At 42.4% G+C, this 19,435-nt stretch overlaps 1 protein-coding gene and 1 long non-coding RNA gene across 2 annotated transcripts in view; one reads left to right on the top strand and one right to left on the bottom strand.

Moving 5' to 3' along the window:
• Positions 1-7,143, bottom strand: part of LRPPRC (leucine rich pentatricopeptide repeat containing) — a 102,603-nt gene extending 95,460 nt beyond the window's left edge. Inside the window, exon 1 of the mRNA XM_055399100.2 lies at positions 6,942-7,143. Within this exon, the coding sequence (XP_055255075.2) occupies positions 6,942-7,090 (149 nt within the window). The 5' untranslated portion in view covers positions 7,091-7,143. The remainder of the gene's footprint in view (positions 1-6,941) is intronic.
• Positions 7,144-7,466: 323 nt separating this feature from the next.
• On the top strand, positions 7,467-15,848 carry LOC129539823 (uncharacterized). The gene is made up of 3 exons (XR_008682526.2): positions 7,467-7,709; positions 13,904-14,039; positions 15,624-15,848. It is a non-coding gene; the product is annotated as an uncharacterized LOC129539823 (long non-coding RNA).
• Positions 15,849-19,435: the final 3,587 nt, after the last annotated feature.

The raw sequence follows: 19,435 nt of genomic DNA, 5'->3' as shown, positions 1-19,435 counted from the left end.
GCCTATTATGTATCAATTTTAGAGACAAAAACAGAAGACTTCATGGCATAGTGGAAACACCAGTTTTAAGAGCATGGGCTTGAGTCCTGCAGACTGACCTGAATTCAGGCTCTGCCATTTACAAGATGTGTAACTTTAGCCAAGTTATCACAACCCTAAGCCTGTAAACAGCATTTACCAAACAGGAATCGATGTAAAAAGAGATAACGCAGTTCAGTTCAGTCGCTCAGTCGTGTCCAACTCTCTGCGACCCCATGAATCAGAGCATGCCAGGCCTCCCTGTCCATCACCAACTCCCAGAGTTCACTCAAACTCATGTCCATAGAGTCGGTGATGCCATCCAGCCATCTCATTCTCTTTCAAGATTTGAAATAGCTCAACTGGAATTCCATCACCTCCTCTAGCTCTGCTTGTAGTGATGCTTTCTAAGGCCCACTTGACTTCACATTCCAAGATGTCTGGCTCTAGGTCAGTGATCACGTTATCGTGACTATCTTGCTTGTGAAGATCTTTTTTGTACAGTTCTTCTGTGTATTCTTGCCACATCTTCTTAATATCTTCTGCTTCTGTTAGGTCCATACCATTTCGGGCCTTTATCAAGCCCATCTTTGCATGAAACGTTCCCTTGGAATCTCTAATTTTCTTGAAGAGATCTCTTGTTTTTCCTATTCTGTTGTTTTCCTCTATTTCTTTGCACTGATCACTGAGGAAGGCTTTCTTATCTCTCCTTGCTATTCTTTGGAACTCTGCATTCGATGCTTATATCTTTCCTTTTCTCCTTTGCTTTTCGCGTCTCTTCTTTTCAGAGCTATTTGTAAGGCCTCCCCAGACAGCCATTTTGCTTTTTTGCATTTCTTTTCCATGGGGATGGTCTTGGTCCCTGTCTCCTGTACAATGTCACGAACCTCATAACGCAATGTTTCCCAAAATATTACACTTCTGTTAGGAAAATGTTTTTGGATACCAAGTAGACAAAGACCTATTTCTGCAGCTTTATTTACTTAAGCAAATATTCTGAAATAACTATTGCATCAAGCTCTTTATTTTTCTCACATTCTTGCTGAAAACAAAATTAAGTTATAACAAGGAGATCAAACCAGTCAATCCTAAAGGAAATCAACCCTGAATGTTCACTGGAAGGACTGATGCTGAAGTGAAGCTCCAATACTTGATCCACCTGATGTGAGGAGCAGACTTATTGGAAAAGACCTTGATGCTGGGAAAGATTGAGGGCAGAAGAAAAGGACAACAGAGGAAGAGATGGTCGGATGGCATCACCAACTCAATGACATGAGTTTGAGCAAACTCTGGACGATAATGAAGGACAGGGAAGCCTGGCGTGCTGCAGTTCATGGGGTCAAAAAGAGTCGGACACAATTTAGTGACTGAACAACAATTCAATTTATCTGATTGATCTTTTAAAAAATCTTTTGTAAAGCTGTCACAGTGAACTTTCTCCCTGCACTATTTTCTCCCTGAAAAATCTCCCTGAATTTTGCAAGACCTCATTTCTCCAGAAAGTCTTGTCCAGTTAAGCTGTTCCCCCAAACAATGCTTTCTGTTTTATGGTAAGTCACAGAATTTAGAATAAAAAAGTCACTTGCAGCCCTTCTACACTTGATAACAGTTTCCAGGCTTGAAATGCCAATGCCATTCCTATCCACCTACCCAGATGTCCCCTCCATCTCTGGCTCCTCCAGTCCAGAGGGAGGTCTCCTTTGCCTCAGCTTTGATAGGAAGTGATAAATCAGTTAACCAGGCTGGGACCTACAATATGATGCTGAGCAAGATACTCTGCAGAATCTATAAAACAGTGGGATAGATTAGATTATTCTCCGTATTTCCTCCGGAGTTTACATTCTGAGATCTTATCATGTGCTTACTTACTTGTGATCACCTTTCATCCCTCAATTTATAATGTATTAGGTACTGCCTTCTAAAAAATCTTTTTATGTCCACAAGTCATCCCTTCAGTACCTAAAACACAACATATGCAGAACTGAGAATCTCAGCATCTGGGGATGAATCCCAGCTGTGGAGATTCTGATAAATTACTTCACGATTCCAAGCCTCAGTTTCCTAATCTCTAGTAAGACAATGCACAGACGATGAAATGCATGTGATACAGTCACACACACACAATTTGACAATGGTAAAGATCTGCACCAAAGGTACTATCCGTTATCCTCATCTCCAACTCGATCCTTCCTAACTCTAACAGCCTTGCCAAGCTCCTGTTCTCTCAGAAAAGAAATCCATCTTGTCTTCAGTCCTGCACCACCTAGTTGAGGCCCCATTAACCCTGATGTGCAGTATAAACGTTGTTCCTCACTGGTCGATCCATTCCCCGTCCCTCACTGGTCGATCCATTCCCCGTCCCTATCTCCCCCAGAGTCTCTGTAAACTGTCAAGACCTGGGCCTCTCAAAACCCTTCAATGGCTTCCAACCAACTCTCTAATCAACTGACTGGCCTTTGCAGTGTCAACTTCCACTACATCCCACCCCACAGAGACACATGGGATAAAAGTTCAGTTCAGTTCAGTTCAGTCGCTCAGTCGTGTCCGACTCTTTGCGACCCCATGAATCACAGCACGCCAGGCCTCCCTGTCCATCACCAACTCCCGGAGTACACTCAAACTCATGTCCACAGAGTCGGTGATGCCATCCAGCCACCTCATTCTCTGTCGTCCCCTTCTCCTCCAGCCCCCAACCTTTCCCAGCATCAAAGTTTTTTCCAGTGAGTCAACTCGTTGCATGAGGTGGCCAAAGTACTGCAGTTCAACCTGCCAATTTCTTCCTCTGTTAACACTGACTAGTCAGTACCAAGTGTCCTCTTAAACACGAGCAATACCCTACCGCCAAACAAACATATCTCTCTTGTCTCTGAAATGCCACATTACTATATTCTTCTATGGGCAGCACATATATCAATATAATAAGCCACACACATGCCTATCATTGTCCTCTGTAATTGATAAAAGGAGTAGAGGCTGAATCGCAACTCCAAGGGACCAAGACAGACTTTTGACATTTGCTGAAAAAGTTTTTTTTAATGAGAGGTAAACAAGGAAAACTTTTCTTTCCTTTCGATTTTAGAAGTCACAACAGTCTGTCATAAGATAATATGTGCTCTTCACCTTTAAGACAATGCTCAATCCAGGCCTGCCACCCAAACTGATTTAGCTCAACGCTTACCCTTCCTCTGATAAGCACGTAAGGACTGATGAATAAATTCTATAATTTCACTCGTTAATACTCATCTGTCCTCAGACATTCCTGGAAATCAAGATCAGGGTGAATTTGTGGCGCTCCAATGGATTACATGAATGGAAATACCCCTTCAAACTCCTCTGCCTCTCACAAATATTCCTTCCTCAATGTCTAAGATTTTCATTGATTTACTCAACAAACATCTGACACCTACTATTTGCGACAAAGTTAAAGACACCAGGGGAAACAAAAAGAGTAAGACCGGAAAAAAAAAAAAGACAAAGCCCCTGCTTTCAAGGAGCTTACAATGAAGTCTGCAATGCTGGTGGGTACAAACTCAATATTGTTAAGTGATGCTTTAGTAATTCGCACAAGGGAGTGGTCAACAGTGAGAAGCCAGCAACAGAGATTTAACAGAGGAGACATATTTCAAGAGTGAAATCACCATCAGAGGCAAGGAGAGGTGCAATGTGGCCCATCAAAGCCTTGCTGGTTCCCAGGCCAGCAGCACCTTTATCATGGGGGGCTTGTTAAAAATGCAGAATCTTGTCTCCTGCCTATCTATGCCTACAAAACCAGAATCCACATTTTCACAAGATTCCCAGAGCATTCCTACACTCATTATAGTTTCAAAAGCCCTGCTGTCAAGGACTCTGAAGCAGAGTCTGGATGCCATGGCAATGAACTCACATGAAGGGCAGCTCCATAGGCATCTCCAGATCACGAATTACCTTACCCTGGAACCACCACCATTTCCTATTCTAAGCAGGACAATGACATGATCAAATTATCACGGGAACTACAGAATAATGTGGGGAGAAGGTGGGGAATTATTCCAAATGAAGCAGATCTACTAGAACATCATCATTTCAGCAATCAATACACAGGGATAGAGGTGGGGACAGGGAGGTGTCAAGGAAATGTAAATGAAAAATCTTTTAGAAAACTGATAGAAATAGCAAAGTTCACTAAAACAGGAAACACAAGAGGAACAGATACACAATAGGAAAGATGAATCCGGTTTGATATATTTTTTTTAATTTTCTAAATTAAAGTATAGTTGACTTACAAAGGTGTATTAGTTTCTGGTGTACAGTAAAGTGGTGAATCCAGCTTGAGATGTATGGGTTTGCAGTACCTATAGTTCAACCGGTTGGAGGTACCTAGCTTCTGTCCATACCCAGGAGAGGAATTGTTACCATCATCAGGTAGGGAAGTATGGCCTGATACCCTGAAAATGGAAGAAGTCACCCAAGGGAATGAAAAAAAAAATGAGAAAACCAAAGGACTAAGGACAAATCCCTCCATTCCGCAACGCTCCCCTCTCCCCCAACAAGGCATCAGCATTTAAGAGATGAACAGAGGAAAAAGAATGCGGCAAAGCAAGTGAGAAAAAATTTAAAGAGGAAAAAAAAAAAATCAAGGAAGAGAGGTATCATCAATTTTTATCAAAAAAAAGGGGGGGTTTCATTAAGGGGAAAATGGGAGACTAATGCCAGAGGTCGAGGCCTTAGAGAGGATTTGGTTATTAAGAAGTCCCTTTGAAAAATTAGATGAAATATCCTTACGTCTCACATATATCTAATTTCAAGATACATACACCCACATATCTTAATGGCTCTTTGTGGGTGACAGAATTAAGGGTGATATTTAATTTACTGCCTCCCCCTACATTTTGCAACTGTTCCTCAAGGCACATAAATTCTAAAATTTAAATACACATAATAAAGTTAAATAAGGCGATGATAGCTTTTCCTAGTGGTGCGACTACAGTGAGTCAAACAGTGAATTCTAAGTTAGCAAATGAAAGAGACAGGAGTTCAGACAGGAAGGAGAGATTGGGAAGCATGCAAGGTTAAGTCTAGTTTCAGGAAAGGTTTTGTTTTTCAGGTAGGAAAAAGGTGGGCATGCTTACAGGCTGTGATAGGAAACTGTATAGAAGTATTATAAGTCCAAGAGAACAAGAAAACAAATACTTCTTTACTGACTTGCTATGAGCTGAGCACAAAGTGGTGAACAAGACCGAGTTCTGCTCTTATACAACTTACTTCCTACTAAGGAAATAAACAGCAAGCAGATAAGATCAAACAAGTGAGACACGCTGTGATAAACTAAAATAGTCATTTTTTTAGACGGAGTGTTGAGTCATCTCTTAAAGTTAAGTCCTGAACGGCAAGAAATGAGTTTTACAAAGAAGGGGGAAAAGGCCTTGTTACCTCTACAAACAATGAGGATCAAAAAAGGTTGGTAAAGGAATTCCCTGGTGGTCCAGTGGTGGAACTCCCGCTTACACTGACAGGGTCTGGATTCTGGATTTTTTTTTTTTTTAAGGTAAGGGAATGCAGCAAGGAAATGGAACCCAGGTCTGACAACGGCCCAGACCAACACCCTTGCTACTAGACTGTGTTCTCTCTATTGTTTTCCTCAACTACAGCAGTGAAGATGAACTGTAACATCCACCACCCTCTGGTCTCAAGAGGATGTTAAGGGCTAGAAAAATGGAAATAATGGTCATAACTTTCTCAAAAGTATCTTGTTGAAAGCCAAGAGATGTAGTTCTTTTAAAGGCACAACTTTTAAAGGCACAATGATCAGGCCTAATGAGAAAATCCAGGCAGGCTCCAAGTTAGAAGTGGACTATATTTCACAGATGTGTAAGAAATCATAAAGCATTTCCTCTATACAATTCTACACATAGAGTTGGTTTCCAACCTGATTCACAAAGATCCATGCAATCACAGGAAACTGAGGCCTGTAAACGTTAACTTGTCCAGTGGCATAATACAGAGGAGCCTGCAGTCCAGCCTTGGCCTATTCCAGATCCTCAGCTCTTAGTCCTTATGCTGTCTCCCAAAGTACCTTTATTTATATAAACACTAGTCTTTCAAAATCAGTTCTGCTTCAATTATAAAACCTCAGTGCCCATCCACCCTTCTCAGGTGATTAGAATACTACTCATATTAACACTTCCATCAAGCTTCCACATCCTCTCCTTCGCAAAGTCTATGCCAAACTAACCAGATAAACCTCAATCCATGAGGATATTTATTCACAAATTTGACACTCACTGAGTACTCTACTTGCCTTTGCACCCCCGGTTCCCACGGAGGGCCTACAACGTGTCCGCTCATTCATTCACTGACACGGAGCCTACATTGACAACTCCCAACCCACCTCACATCCTCGTAAACACTCAGGTGAACACCACTCAAAACGCAGGCAAAAACCCTAAGGGGTCATAATTAAACTTCCACCTTTAAGCTATCCCTAGCTCACCCAGAATTCCCAACCTACCCTCCCTCCCAAAAAGAAAGCTCTCGAAACCTAAGTCCTAGCTGGTGCAATACGGCTTGCACGTGGGACAGCACCCAACCTAGTCAATAATTAAGTAGTAACACCTGACCCCCGGCAGCAGCCTTCAAAGCCCCCCTTAACTTCCTAGGCTGTCCGTAGCCCAAGAGCAAATATACCTAGTCCGAGGCGGCGAAAGTTACGACCCATGCCGGAAGCATGCCATGCCCGTGACCTTCTGAAGGCGATCAAGCCCGCCACCCAAACTCCGCCCCTCCGGCTGGGGAGTGTGGTCGGAGGCCGGGGGACGCCAGGCCCAGGAGCCAGAAGAAAGGTGTGGACAGAGTACAGGCAGGATCTGGCCATCGCCTCCGTCCATGACCCGGGGGCACGGCCGAGCTGCATACAGAAAGGCTGGGGGAAGCGGCCGGGGACTCACCCGGCAGCAGGCCTGGCTCGCGCGGCGCGGAGACAGAGAGCGGCGTGCGGCCGGCCCGGGCCACCCGCGAGGAGGCGCAGGGAGAGCGGGAGGTACGGGGCCGCGGCGGCACGGAGAAGCCAGCGGGCCGGTCTCAGCAGAGCTGCCATGGCTCGTTCGTCCCCAAAGCAGGCTGCACGCTGAGCGAGAAGGACAGGAGGGGCACGTGACCGCTAGGTTGCCCGGCACGGAAGAGACCAACGATTGGGCGCGCTAGATGTAGGGGGAGGCACCTGTTGTTATAAATCAGGAGATGGAAAACCTTGCTTCTCCCAGGACATACGGTCCCCATGAGATATTTACATAATAAAATTGCTTGATTTATAATTTTAGGGGGCGTCTCTTTCGGCCCGCTTTCATTCATGTCGGCATGTTCAGTCCTTCCACCCCTACACTTCTCAGTTGGTAGAGTCGGAAAAGGTCGACTCCGCCCAGGTTAGCGCAAGGGCTTGCGGTTGGGCCAACTAGCCAGAAACCTCGGGAATTCTCCAGGAGGGCCGATTATGAAGACCCAGGAGTGTGGGACAATTCTCCGCACGCTGCGGATTTTGCGGCCGTCTGTTACGGCTCCAAGCACAGATTGCCGCGCCTACCGAAAGGAACGTGCCGTACTCTCCAAGTGTGGGACAGGAAAACGTTAAGGACCTTTGCACTGTGTTGGAAGTGAACGCATTATATTCCCCAGCTCCCACCCCGCCCCTTCCTTCAGTAAATGCACTAGCATCGGAGGTAAGATCACAGTATAATTTTATAATTGAGTCTTGGAAGAAAAAAAAAAAAGAGTCCTGTGCCAAATCTAGTGATAGAAGAGTTTCCCAGCCTTACTACCTTGACGGGTCCCCTGCGCACATAAATCAACTTAAAGATATTTTGTGTATTGTACATGTAAACTTTGGTTACAAGTTTCTAAGTTACCCAAAGGTTTCCACTCAAACAAGTCTTTTAAAACAGTACTATGCTATCATGCAATCTTAAGTTTGTAAAAACACTTAGGTGACTGTCAAGTTATGTATTTTTCAACACAATTCGGAATAGCTTTCTCAGCCAAGTTTTGCCCTTTTCAGTATCTGTTGGGGAAATAGGAATATTTGAGAAGCCAAGAACTAGCTTCAGGTGTAACCAGCTCTCCAACGCGCTCTTCACCTAGCTACATTCTAAGCATCCCCAACTGAAAGCTCAGAAATTTTCTCCGGAAGCACTGGAGGGTCATTTCCCGTCAGCACATGAGCTCCTTGAAAGCAGGAACTGTGTGACCTTTTCCAGTAGTGGAAGCGCCTGCCTGATGTGAAGCATTAATCACTGAATAAATGTGTTTGGAGGTATTCTAGCTCATTTCTCCTTTGAGGGGTGAGAACAAGAAGATCCAAAAAAGAAAAAGTTAAATGACTTACTCCGATTATACTACACTGGAATGTGAAGTCAAGTGGGCCTTCAGTCAGTCAGTCAATCAGTTCAGTCGCTCAGTCGTGTCAGACTCTTTGCGACCCCATGAAACACAGCACGCCAGGCCTCCCTGTCCATCACCAACTCCCGGAGTTCACGCAAACTCCATCGAGTCGGTGATGCCATCCAGCCATCTCATTCTCTGTCGTCCCAGTCTCCTCCCACCCTCAATTCCTCCCAGCATCAGACTCTTTTCCAGTGAGTCAACTCATCACATGAGGTGGCCAAAGTATTGGAGTTTCATTTTTAGCATCAGTCCTTCCAATGAACACCCAGGACTGATCTCCTTTAGAATGGACTGGTTGGATCTCCTTGCAGTCCAAGGGACTCTCAAGAGTCTTCCCCAGCACCACAGTTCAAAAGCATCAATTCTAGGAAGCATCAATACAATCAAAGCTAGTGGAGGTGATGGAATTCCAGTTGAGCTATTTCACATCCTAAAAGATGATGCTGTTAGAGTGCTGCACTCAATATGCCAACAAATTTGAAAAACTCAGCAGAGGCCATGGGACTGGAAAAGGTCAGTTTTCATTCCAATCCCAAAGAAAGGCAATGCCAAAGAATGCTCAAACTACCACACAATTACACTTATCTCACACACTAGCAAAGTAATGCTCAAAATTCTCCAAGCCAGGCTTCAGAAATACGTGAACTGTGAAATTCTAGATGTTCAAGCTGATTTTAGAAAATGCAAAGGAACCAAAGATCAAATTGCCAACATTCGCTGGATCATCAAAAAAGCAAGAGGGTTCCAGAAAAACATCTATTTCTACTTTATTGACTATGTCAAAGCCTTTGACTGTGTGGATCACAATAAACTGTGGAAAATTCTGAAAGAGATGGGAATACCAGACCACCTGACCTGCCTCTTGAGAAATCTGTATGCAGGTCAGGAAGCAGCAGTTAGAACTGGACATGGAACAACAGACTGGTTCTAAATCAAGAAAGGAGTACGTCAAGGCTGTGTATTATCACCCTGCTTATTTCACTTATATGCAGAGTACATCATGAGAAATGCTGGGCTGGAAGAAGCACAAGCTGGAATCAAGATTGCCGGGAGAAATATCAATAACCTCAGCTATGTAGATGACAACACCCTTATGGCAGAAAGTGAAGAAGAACTAAAGAGCCTCTTGATGAAAGTGAAAGAGGAGAGTGAAAAAGTTGGCTTGAAGCTCAACATTCAGAAAACAAAGATCATGGCATCTGGTCCCATCACTTCATGGGAAATAGATGGAGAAACAGTGGAAACAATGTCAGACTTTATTGTGGGGGGCTCCAAAATCACTGTGGATGCTGATTGCAGCTATGAAATTAAAAGACGCTTACTCCTTGGAAGGAAAGTTATGACCAACCTAGATAACATATTAAAAAGCAGAGACATTACTTTGTCAACCAAGGTCCGTCTAGTCAAGGCTATGATTTTTCCAGTAGTCATATATGGATGTGAGAGTTGGACTGTGAAGAAAGCTTAATGCTAAAGAATTTATGCTTTTGAACTGTGGTGTTGGAGAAGACTCTTGAGAGTCCCTTGGACTACTAGGAGATCCAACCAGTCCATCCTAGGGGAAATCAGTCCTGGGTGTTCATTGGAAGGACTGATGTTGAAGCTGAAACTCCAGTACTTTGGCCACCTGATGTGAAGAGCTGATTCATTTGAAAAGACCGTGATGCTGGGAAAGATTGAGAGCAGGAGGAAAAGGGGACAACAGAGGATGGGTCGGTTAGATGGCATCACCGACTTGATGAACATGAGTTTGGGTAAACTCTGGGAGTTGGTGACAGGGAGGCCTGGTGTGCTGCAGTCCATGCGGTCGCAAAGAGTCGAACACGACTGAGCGACTGAACTGAAGTGATGCTACTAGGCATTAGCATATGATTTATTTACTCATTCATTGAACACATATTCAGTGCCAGACACTATTTGAGATGCGAATATAGCAGAGAACAAAAGAGACCAAGTTTCGACTTTGATTTGATTCGCTCCAAAGTTTAGTTTTGGAAGACAGAGGAAAACTGTGATGTGAAATAAATATGGGTAAAGTAATTAAGGGTGGTATGCTTAACCCCCTCGGAGAACAGTGGGGATGGGGAGGGTGAGAAGAAAGAGTGAAGAGGTAGTGGATGCGATGGTGGCCTTGAGGATCTGAGGGGCAGCTGGGGCCCTGATCACGCAGAGTGTTGTAAGTGGCTATAAGGACTTTGATTTTTATTAGAATGAGGTAGGAAACCTTGGAAAGTTTAGTGTGTTGTTGTGATATGAATCCATTTGCATTTTTAAAGGATCACACACATTGCTGTTTGAAAAGGTGATTTTAAGGAATAAGGATAAATGAAAGTAGGGAGACCAGTGAGGAGGCTCTTGCAATAATACAGAGTAGAGATAGTAGAGGCTTGGACTAGGGGGTTGGCAGGTCAGATAATAAGAGTCAAATTCTCTATTTAAATAATTTAACCAGGAGGGTTTACTGATGGATTGACTGTGGGATGTAAGTCAAAAATGACCCCAATATTTTTGGTCTGAATAATTAGAAAGATGGAGATGACACTGATTAAGAAGGAGAGGACTGAGAGCAAAACAGATTTAAAAGTTAAAATCAGAGTTGAAGTAAGAGAAAGACAAATACTGTATATTAACACATATATATGGCATTTGGAAAGACGGTACCAATGATCCTGCCTGGTGGGCTACCGTCTATGGGGTCACACAGAGTCGGACACGACCGAAGTGACTTAGCAGCAGCAGCATCCCCAGTTAATAGAATTGCCTCGGAACAGAATCTTAACAGTTTGAAAAGTTACTTAACTGTTTGTTTTTTGTGTGTGGGAAAAAAAAAAAGTGTAAAACTGGTGATATCTACTCTTTCCTCCCAGGATTTTTTGGGAATATAAGAACTTGCATAGGAAACTGTGAAAAATTATTGTTCCTTTTCATAATCAAGTCTAAAGCTCATGAATTTGGGTTCTTCTCCAGTCTCTCATTGGGGTCCAGTTTTTAACACCAACATCTTTACTGCATAACAATCTATAGCCATTGTCCCAAATTCCTATCTCAGTTTATTCAGTTGTTAAATGCTTAATGTAAGCAGATCACGAGGCAATTTGCATCTCAGGGCAAAGAAATTATCTGTCCTATACTTGATGAGCGGGCACAAGAGGGCTGAGAGGAACTACTCCATTTGCTAGTAAAGTCATGCTCAGAATTCTCCAAGCCAGGCTTCAGAAATACGTGAACCATGAACTTCCAGATGTTCAAGCTGGTTTTAGAAAAGGCAGAGGAACCAGAGATCAAATTGCCAACATTCGCTGGATCATGGAAAAAGCAAGAGAGTTCCAGAAAAACATCTATTTCTGCTTCATTGACTATGCCAAAGCCTTTGACTGTGTGGATCACAACAAACTGTGGAAAATCCTGAAGGAGATGGGAATACCACACCACCTGACCTGCCTCTTGAGAAACCTATATGCAGGTCAGGAAGCAACAGTTAGAACTGGACATGGAACAACAGACTGGTTCCAAATAGGAAAAGGAGTACGTCAAGGCTGTATATTATCACCCTGCTTATTTAACTTATATGCAGAGTGCATCATGAGAAATGCTGGGCTGGAAGAAGCACAAGCTGGAATCAAGATTGCTGGGAGAAATATCAATAACCTCAGATATGCAGATGACACCACCCTTATGGCAGAAAGTGAAGAGGAACTAAAAAGCCTCTTGATGAAAGTGAAAAAGTTGGCTTGAAGCTCAACATTCAGAAAAGTAAGATCATGGCGTCTGGTCCCATCACTTCATGGCAAATAGATGGGGAAACAGTGGAAACAGTGTCAGCCTTTATTTTTTTGGGCTCCAAAATCACTGCAGATGCTGATTGCAGCCAGGAAATTAAAAGACACTTACTCCTTGGAAGGAAAGTTATGACCAACCTAGATAGCATATTGAAGAGCAGAGACATTACTTTGCCAACAAAGGTCTATCTAGTCAAGGCTATGGTTTTTCCAGTGGTCAAGTATGGATGTGAGAGTTGGACTGTGAAGAAAGCTGATTGCCGAAGAATTGACGCTTTTGAACTATGGTGCTGGAGAAGACTCTTGCAGATTCCTTGGACTGCAAGGAGATCCAACCAGTCCATTCTAAAGGAGACCAGTCCTGGGTGTTCATTGGGAGGACTGATGCTGAGGCTGAAACTCCAATACTTTGGCCACCTGATGTGAAGAGTTGACTCAATGGAAAAGACCCTGATGCTGGGAGGGATTGGGGGCAGGAGGAGAAGGGGACGACAGAGTATGAGATAGCTGGATGGCATCACCGACTCAATGCACACGAGTTTGGGTGAACTCCAGGAGCTAGTGATGGACAGGGAGGCCTGGCGTGCTGCGATTCATGGGGTCGCAATGAGTCAGACACAACTGAGCGACTGAACTGCACTGAACACTTGATGAGCTTAATTTATAGGAGATGATAAAACACATACTGTATATAGATAACCATCACATTAGGCAGTGTGGTGAGTAGAATGAAGAGGCAAGCCAAATGACAGCCAAGCAGGAGAACAGAAGAAGGATTCGCAGTGGGAATGACATTTCAGCCCTTGGAGCCTGGGTAGGATGTGAAGTAGTAGACATGGTGGCGAGTGGGCTTCTAGGCAGGGGAAACAGCGAAGAGAAAGAGCTCTCCTTTCTGTACATACATCCCTCCTTAACTGCAGAGAATGTTTTTGGACACAGGTCTGCCCGGAGCCTGCTGAATGAAGGAGAGGATCACTAAACCAACAGTGTTTATGCTTCTGTGGCTATGACCAATGATAAGAAAATTCATTTTATAAATGACTCAAATACATATATAACCAAAAAACTTCATAAAATAATAACTAACCTTGCTACATGTGATGCTGATAGATATCTACTGATCTATTTTCTTCTGTTTCATTTTTAAAATTGTGTTGTTTTTTGATGTGGGCCATTTTTAAAGTCTTATTGAATCTGTTTTTGCATTGCTCCAGTTTTGTGGTTTGGTTTTTTGGCCGTGAGCCATGTGGGATCTTAGCTCCTCGAGGGGGGATCAGCCTAACCCTCCTGTATTGGAAGGCAAAGTCTTAATCACTGGCCACCAGGGAATCCCTCTCTTTTATTTTTTTAAATCCTGATTGATCCTAATTCAAACTAGCTATAAGAAGACATTTTTCAGTCACTTGAGGTATAGTGCATAATTCAAGAATTGTTGCTTTTTTAGTGTAGTAATGGACTCTTTTTTAATGTAAGAAAATATTTATGTATTTATTAAAGATAACGTGCTGGCATGCATGCATGTTAAGTCGCTTCAGTCGTGTCTGACTCCACTCCAGGTACTGTAGCCCACCAGGCTCCTCTGTCCACAGGATTCTGCAGGCAAGAATACTGGAGTGGGTTGCCATGCCCTCCTCCAGAGGATCTTCCCAACCCAAGGATTGAACCCATGTCTCTTTTGTCTCCTACATTGACAGGCAGCTTCTTTACCACTAGCGCCACCTGGAAAGCCACATGCTGGCGTATGTAGAAGTAAATTAACATTCTGTTTGGAATTTTCTCGAAAATACCTCCCAAGGAGTAAACGTGGGAACATCAGGACATAAGAAGCAGGTGTGAACATCTTGCTATTGTTAAATCTGGGTGATGGGTGTATGGGAGTTCATTTTACTATTCTGTCTACTTTGTAGATGGTATTGTGTTCATAAAGAAAAAGATCTTAAATTCTGGTTATATTTTGATTTCATTATTCACCTGTATCATGAGTTGGAGTTTGAAAAACACTGTACTCAATCATGTCAATATAAATGCAAGGTAAACAACAGGAGACAGACGAATGTATCAGGCTGTACCTCTTGAGCTGGAGATTTGCTCACGGGAACAACAGTTGATTGACTTCTCCAACAAATAGTTGCTCCAACATCAAAACTACCTGTTGTTGCTAAGTCATTTTACACAAAACATGAAATATCTGAGATTGTCGCCAATACAATCTAAGACAAAGATTTTCATTTAAGACCAAAGTTTAAAAAAAAATACCTTCAAAATTCTGAGCTGAAAGTATGGTACTCAATTCCTTGAATTGAAAATTTACAAGGCAGTGGACATTAATTTCCTTTCACTTAGGTCAAATTAACCTTTTCTTGGCCTCATATAATTTATGAGGAATCACAAAGAATCAAAAAATGGAACTGATCATTCATAATCGTTTGTTGGCCTTTTTGGAGACTCCTTCAGTTTTCACACAAATACATCCAAACTAGCGTGAGCAAAGAAACAAGTGATTGCCTTGAGTTTAAAAGCCTGTTTTGGTTAAAAGCGTTAACATATTTTAAGCAGCAGATTTAATGCTTAGTTATTGTATTTTCTCTTAAGGCAACTTGTCTGATGAATCAAGGGCTAAATCCATCTGTGACTACATTCTTCATATCCAAATTTATTCATTTATGTAATTCCCAAATATTCAAAAAGTATTCTGCTCAGACCTTTATTTGCACACAGCCCGAGATTCTCATTATAAGTGGAGGTCCAATTTGTCACTGTTACACCCTTCAGCAACAGTTCTGTCAAACAATAGTTCTTTCATAAGCATATAAACCAGGAAGACAGATGCAGGGTCATTTACTATAAGAAAGTAACCACCACTGGCAACAAGGGGTTATTGCTGATATTTTCCCAGTGTTACCATGTGTGACGGCTGAAAGTTTATGTGTTTCCCATAGGGCAGATAGTGTCTGGGTAAATCAATATAGCATAGTGGTCAAACATAATTGTCATTTCAATGTACTCTACAACTGAGTTCCTTCAAGACAGAAAACAGTTATCATCCTTGTATTAGCTGAACATGAACTTTAGGAAGTCTTTATTAACATTGTTAATTCCTAAAATGTAACATGGGTATCTTAAATTTCCTGTATAACTGTTTTTTGTTTGTTTTTAAGGAACTAGAAATATAATTTCTAAGGGCAAGAGGTACTGAGAAATTTTGTTTTAGCATGTGTCTAAAGGTTGAAAAATAATTTCCTTCCCACGTTGGACACTTTTATGCAACCAACCTTCTAATAACTTCAGCTTAATTTGAAGAGGGAAACTACTAGAGTTAACGTGCTCAGTAGAGAATTTATGGATTTTTCATTGCATTAAGGTGCAAAGATATTGATATGGTGGTTGTTCTTGGTTACCCATTTTGCTTTCCAGGCCTGATCAGGAAGAATGCAGATCGCTTGGAAATGTGGTGCAGCAAGCAAGATGTAGAGATAATGTGTGTCCTAAGGTTGTCTCCCACTGGAGAGTGAGTGGCGTGTTTTCAGTTGAGTGTGGAACAGTTGAATGATGTTAGATTAAAGTACTTTTTAAAATTATATGTGGGAAGAAAGATACTTGTGTATCACTGCATGTTTAGAAGGAAGAGATTATCAGCATTTTTTGTTGTTGTTTCACGATGTTTCCCCTACATTCAAACTTCTGATTTCCAATATCACCCCTGCTAGTGGTAAACGGATCTGCACATAAGCCAAGCCTAGAATATGAAAGAATCCTATCCTTTGGGCTATAGCGACAGGGACCCAAACTAAGGCAGTTGGCATAATTCATTGAATTTACTAACTGCAAATGGTAGGAAAGACATCTTATCCTGGAGTTATCAGCCATGAAAATGGGAAGCAGTAATTGCTGGTGGTCATTCTCCCTGCCCCACAAAGCCACCTGTATGTAGAAGGAGAGAAGGAGAATGACACAGAGAAGCAGAGCCAAGGTCTGGAGAGAAATCTGATGACTTCACTGGTGTTTTTGTATCCAGTTGTGCTTGACGCCACATTTAACCCTGGACTTCCCAGGTACATGAGCCAATAAGGACCTTTGTCCTTAAGCTGGTTTGAAAGAGGTTTTTGCTGTTGCACTGGAATACATACTGAGTTTGGATGGGATCATTATCCACCATAGTTTTAGGTTTAATTCTTTAATAGCATGCTTCCTCCAGGCATCAATAACTTGACTTTTTAAATTATTTTTAATGTTTTGATTCATTCTCTGTTCTCATTTTTCATTTTGTTGATTATAATTTCATTACATTAAAAAAAAGACAATGCCCTGAAATTAAAGATAATGCCCTGAGATTAAAACATAACCAAGCTACACTCCAAAGTTTCAACAGAAGGGAAGAAGTCAAAAAATGAATTTTTTTAAAAAAATCGGATATAATCCAAATCGAAACTAACACACCAAAAATATTCCACAGCAAAATAGTGCAAGAAGTTGAAGAGAAACATGCTAGAACAAAAGTGAAATGGTCTGCTGATCAAGTGGCTTGTACATAAGACACTCAAAGAAGAGAAATCTCCATACTACACTTCTCCCACCATCTCTCCAAATACAATTAACTGCTTTAGGGAGCTTAGTTTCTTTAACTTCTACAGACTCCATATTTTACATAAACTCCCCAGGTAATTCTGATGCGCACAAATTTTAAATTAATTGTGTGAAATACATACTTTAACTCATTCAACATTCTTACAGTTCTATAAGATGGGATCTATTAGTAACTACATTTTATAAATGAGAAACTGAGGCATAGAAAAGCTAATTTGCCCAAGATCACACAGCTGTTTGGAGAAGGAAAAGGCCACCCAACCCAGTATTCTTGCCTGGAGAATCCCATGGACAGAGGAGCCTGGCAGGCTACAGTCCCTGAGGTTGCAAAGAGTCGGACATGACTGAGCGACTGTCTCACGACTGAGCGACTATCTGTCACTCACTCACAGAGCTATTAATGGTAAGTGGTTGAGTCAGGTTTGAAACTCAGGCAAGTGGGTTCCAAAGCCAGTGTGTATCTAACCACTACCCTACACTGTTTTAAAACAATAATCACAATGCAGAGACACAGCAGCAGTGGCGACAATGGCAGGCAGGTCAGCAGAGGAATATGTCTGGGTTCATTTGGGGTCTTTTGCTGCTCTGCCTCCCAGGAACTCTTCCGCCCCAGCCAACACTGATTTCTCTCATTTATGAACTTATATTCAACTTAAAATCAGTATCACACAATTTGGTATTTAATCATGCCCCTTTCATTCTGTTAGTCTGGCCTTCTCAACTGGATGAGAAATTTAGATCTCAGGTCTAGTTTTTCATCTCCCCTTGCTCATGGCACCTAGTACAGGGCATCAGAAAGTTATTTGTTGCCAGATTTGGAAATGCTAAATTGACTTTAGAAACCTGTGAATTTTAGACTCACTTAGGACTGAATTCATGAGACTGACATTTCATTTTATCGGTCCCTACCCATTTGCAGTTTTAGATGTATAACCAGAGATTTCCTTCCTTGAGTCACACCAGATATTCTTTTGTTGATCCACACTGTTCAAAGCCCCCATTTATTTTGCTAATCACATTGGTATGGGAACGTTCCCTTCCTGCAGCTGAGAGCAGTTCTTGAAAGATTTTCTTTTTAAGAAAGCTTCCAGCAAGCGCTTTCGTTTTTGACTTTTGTTTGCTTCCTAGAAATGCCCATGCTGGGACAAAATTACTTTATCCAGATGCCAGTGATTGAAAAGACATTCTAATTATCTGCCGATGGTAAATCATAAAACTTGTTTGGAAACCCTTTTGTCAAGCCTGTGAACCTTCAGAGGAAATCATGTTTTACCTGGGACTGCTAAAATAAGCATGGTATTTGGAAATGCCGTAGGCTTGATTGCATTGAATTATAAATTGAATCATTACTAAACTTCACCTCCGAGAGGTTTTCAGTGATTGTTTTATTCAGCTTTGCTGACTACCCTGCCCATAGCAACTCTGGCAATGATTCCCCTAGCGGCACGATGGGGCTGCCCAGCTGCAGAAATTCATGACGGCTGCATTTGCCTGCAGAGTTTGGAAAGATCTAAGGTCTTTGGAGACCAGAAATGTGTTTTTCCCTTGTCTTAACTGGCAGTATGAGCCTCTGGCATTTCAAAGTGCAAGTCATTAGTGTCCACTGGGGTGATGTTAATCTATCTGTGTTTCAGTCCCGGGACATTTTCCAGTTGCTCCTGCCACAACGATCTCTGCCATCTCAGTGCCTTTGATGTCCCTCGTGAATTCAGGAAGCTCTGCAGTGCCAGCAGGGCTCCACAAAACCCAGTTGCTACCCGATCCCCTTTCTCTTCCACCTCTCCGTCATCTTCGAAGAAATCTTAAAGCTTATTTAAAAGGTGGGGCTTCTGCTGGGCATTTTCAAACTTGAATTGAGAGAAACCTGTTATTTTTAGGGTATTTTTTTACATGTCTCAATAGGAAGAAGACTTTTTTTTTCTTTAATTTAGGGCTTGAGTCACATAGCCTGGGGAACTTAAGGTGACATTGATCACATTTAAGAGAAATAGAAGACTAGTGGATGGAGAGGAGGCAGACATGAGAATTGCCAGAAAGCAAGCAAAAACAGAGCCCTTGAATGGTTGGAAGGGACTCAGGAAAGCCAGAGTACCCAGGTGATGCTGGAAGTGGGTATGTGTGGTTGGAATTGTCAGGACATCCTATCCTCCTCATCTTTCTGGAAAGACTCAGCTGAACCCCTGCTGTCTGAGCTACGGTTTGGGGGAGGGCTGAAAAGGCAGGGTGTGCTCCTTTCATCAGATTGTTCCAGACTTCCTAGTGGGTTAATATGACATGGAGCCAAACCACACTGAAGAGCTCATTGACGGTTGTTAAGAGCCTTGGCCTTTTATTTAATCATCAGAAAAAACCAAGGCTGTGGGTGCTGGTAAAGTGCCAGATTAATTATTCAGAAAGAAGGGCCTGGGATTGGACCAAATGTTGTCTCATTAGCATGCAGTGTCCATGCTGGAGTCTGGTTAGACAACCAGGAGAGATCAATGGGAGGGAAACAGGAGAAAAACAAAATTACCTTTCCCTGTGTTGTGCTGTGGAATATTACACTGTAGAATGCCCAGTATAGGGTACTCTCCAGCAATGTGCTTTGGCCCAGGCCTTGTTCAGGAATATGCAAGACAATTATTCTGCCAGCCTCCTGAATC

This window comes from Moschus berezovskii, chromosome 11 (assembly GCF_049115385.1).
Source record: "Moschus berezovskii isolate FMDL1 chromosome 11, NW_MosBer_1.0, whole genome shotgun sequence".
Lineage (NCBI taxonomy): Eukaryota > Metazoa > Chordata > Mammalia > Artiodactyla > Moschidae > Moschus > Moschus berezovskii.
The sequence above is the reverse complement of the archived record's forward strand: the minus strand, read 5'-3'. Positions and strand labels throughout refer to the sequence as shown.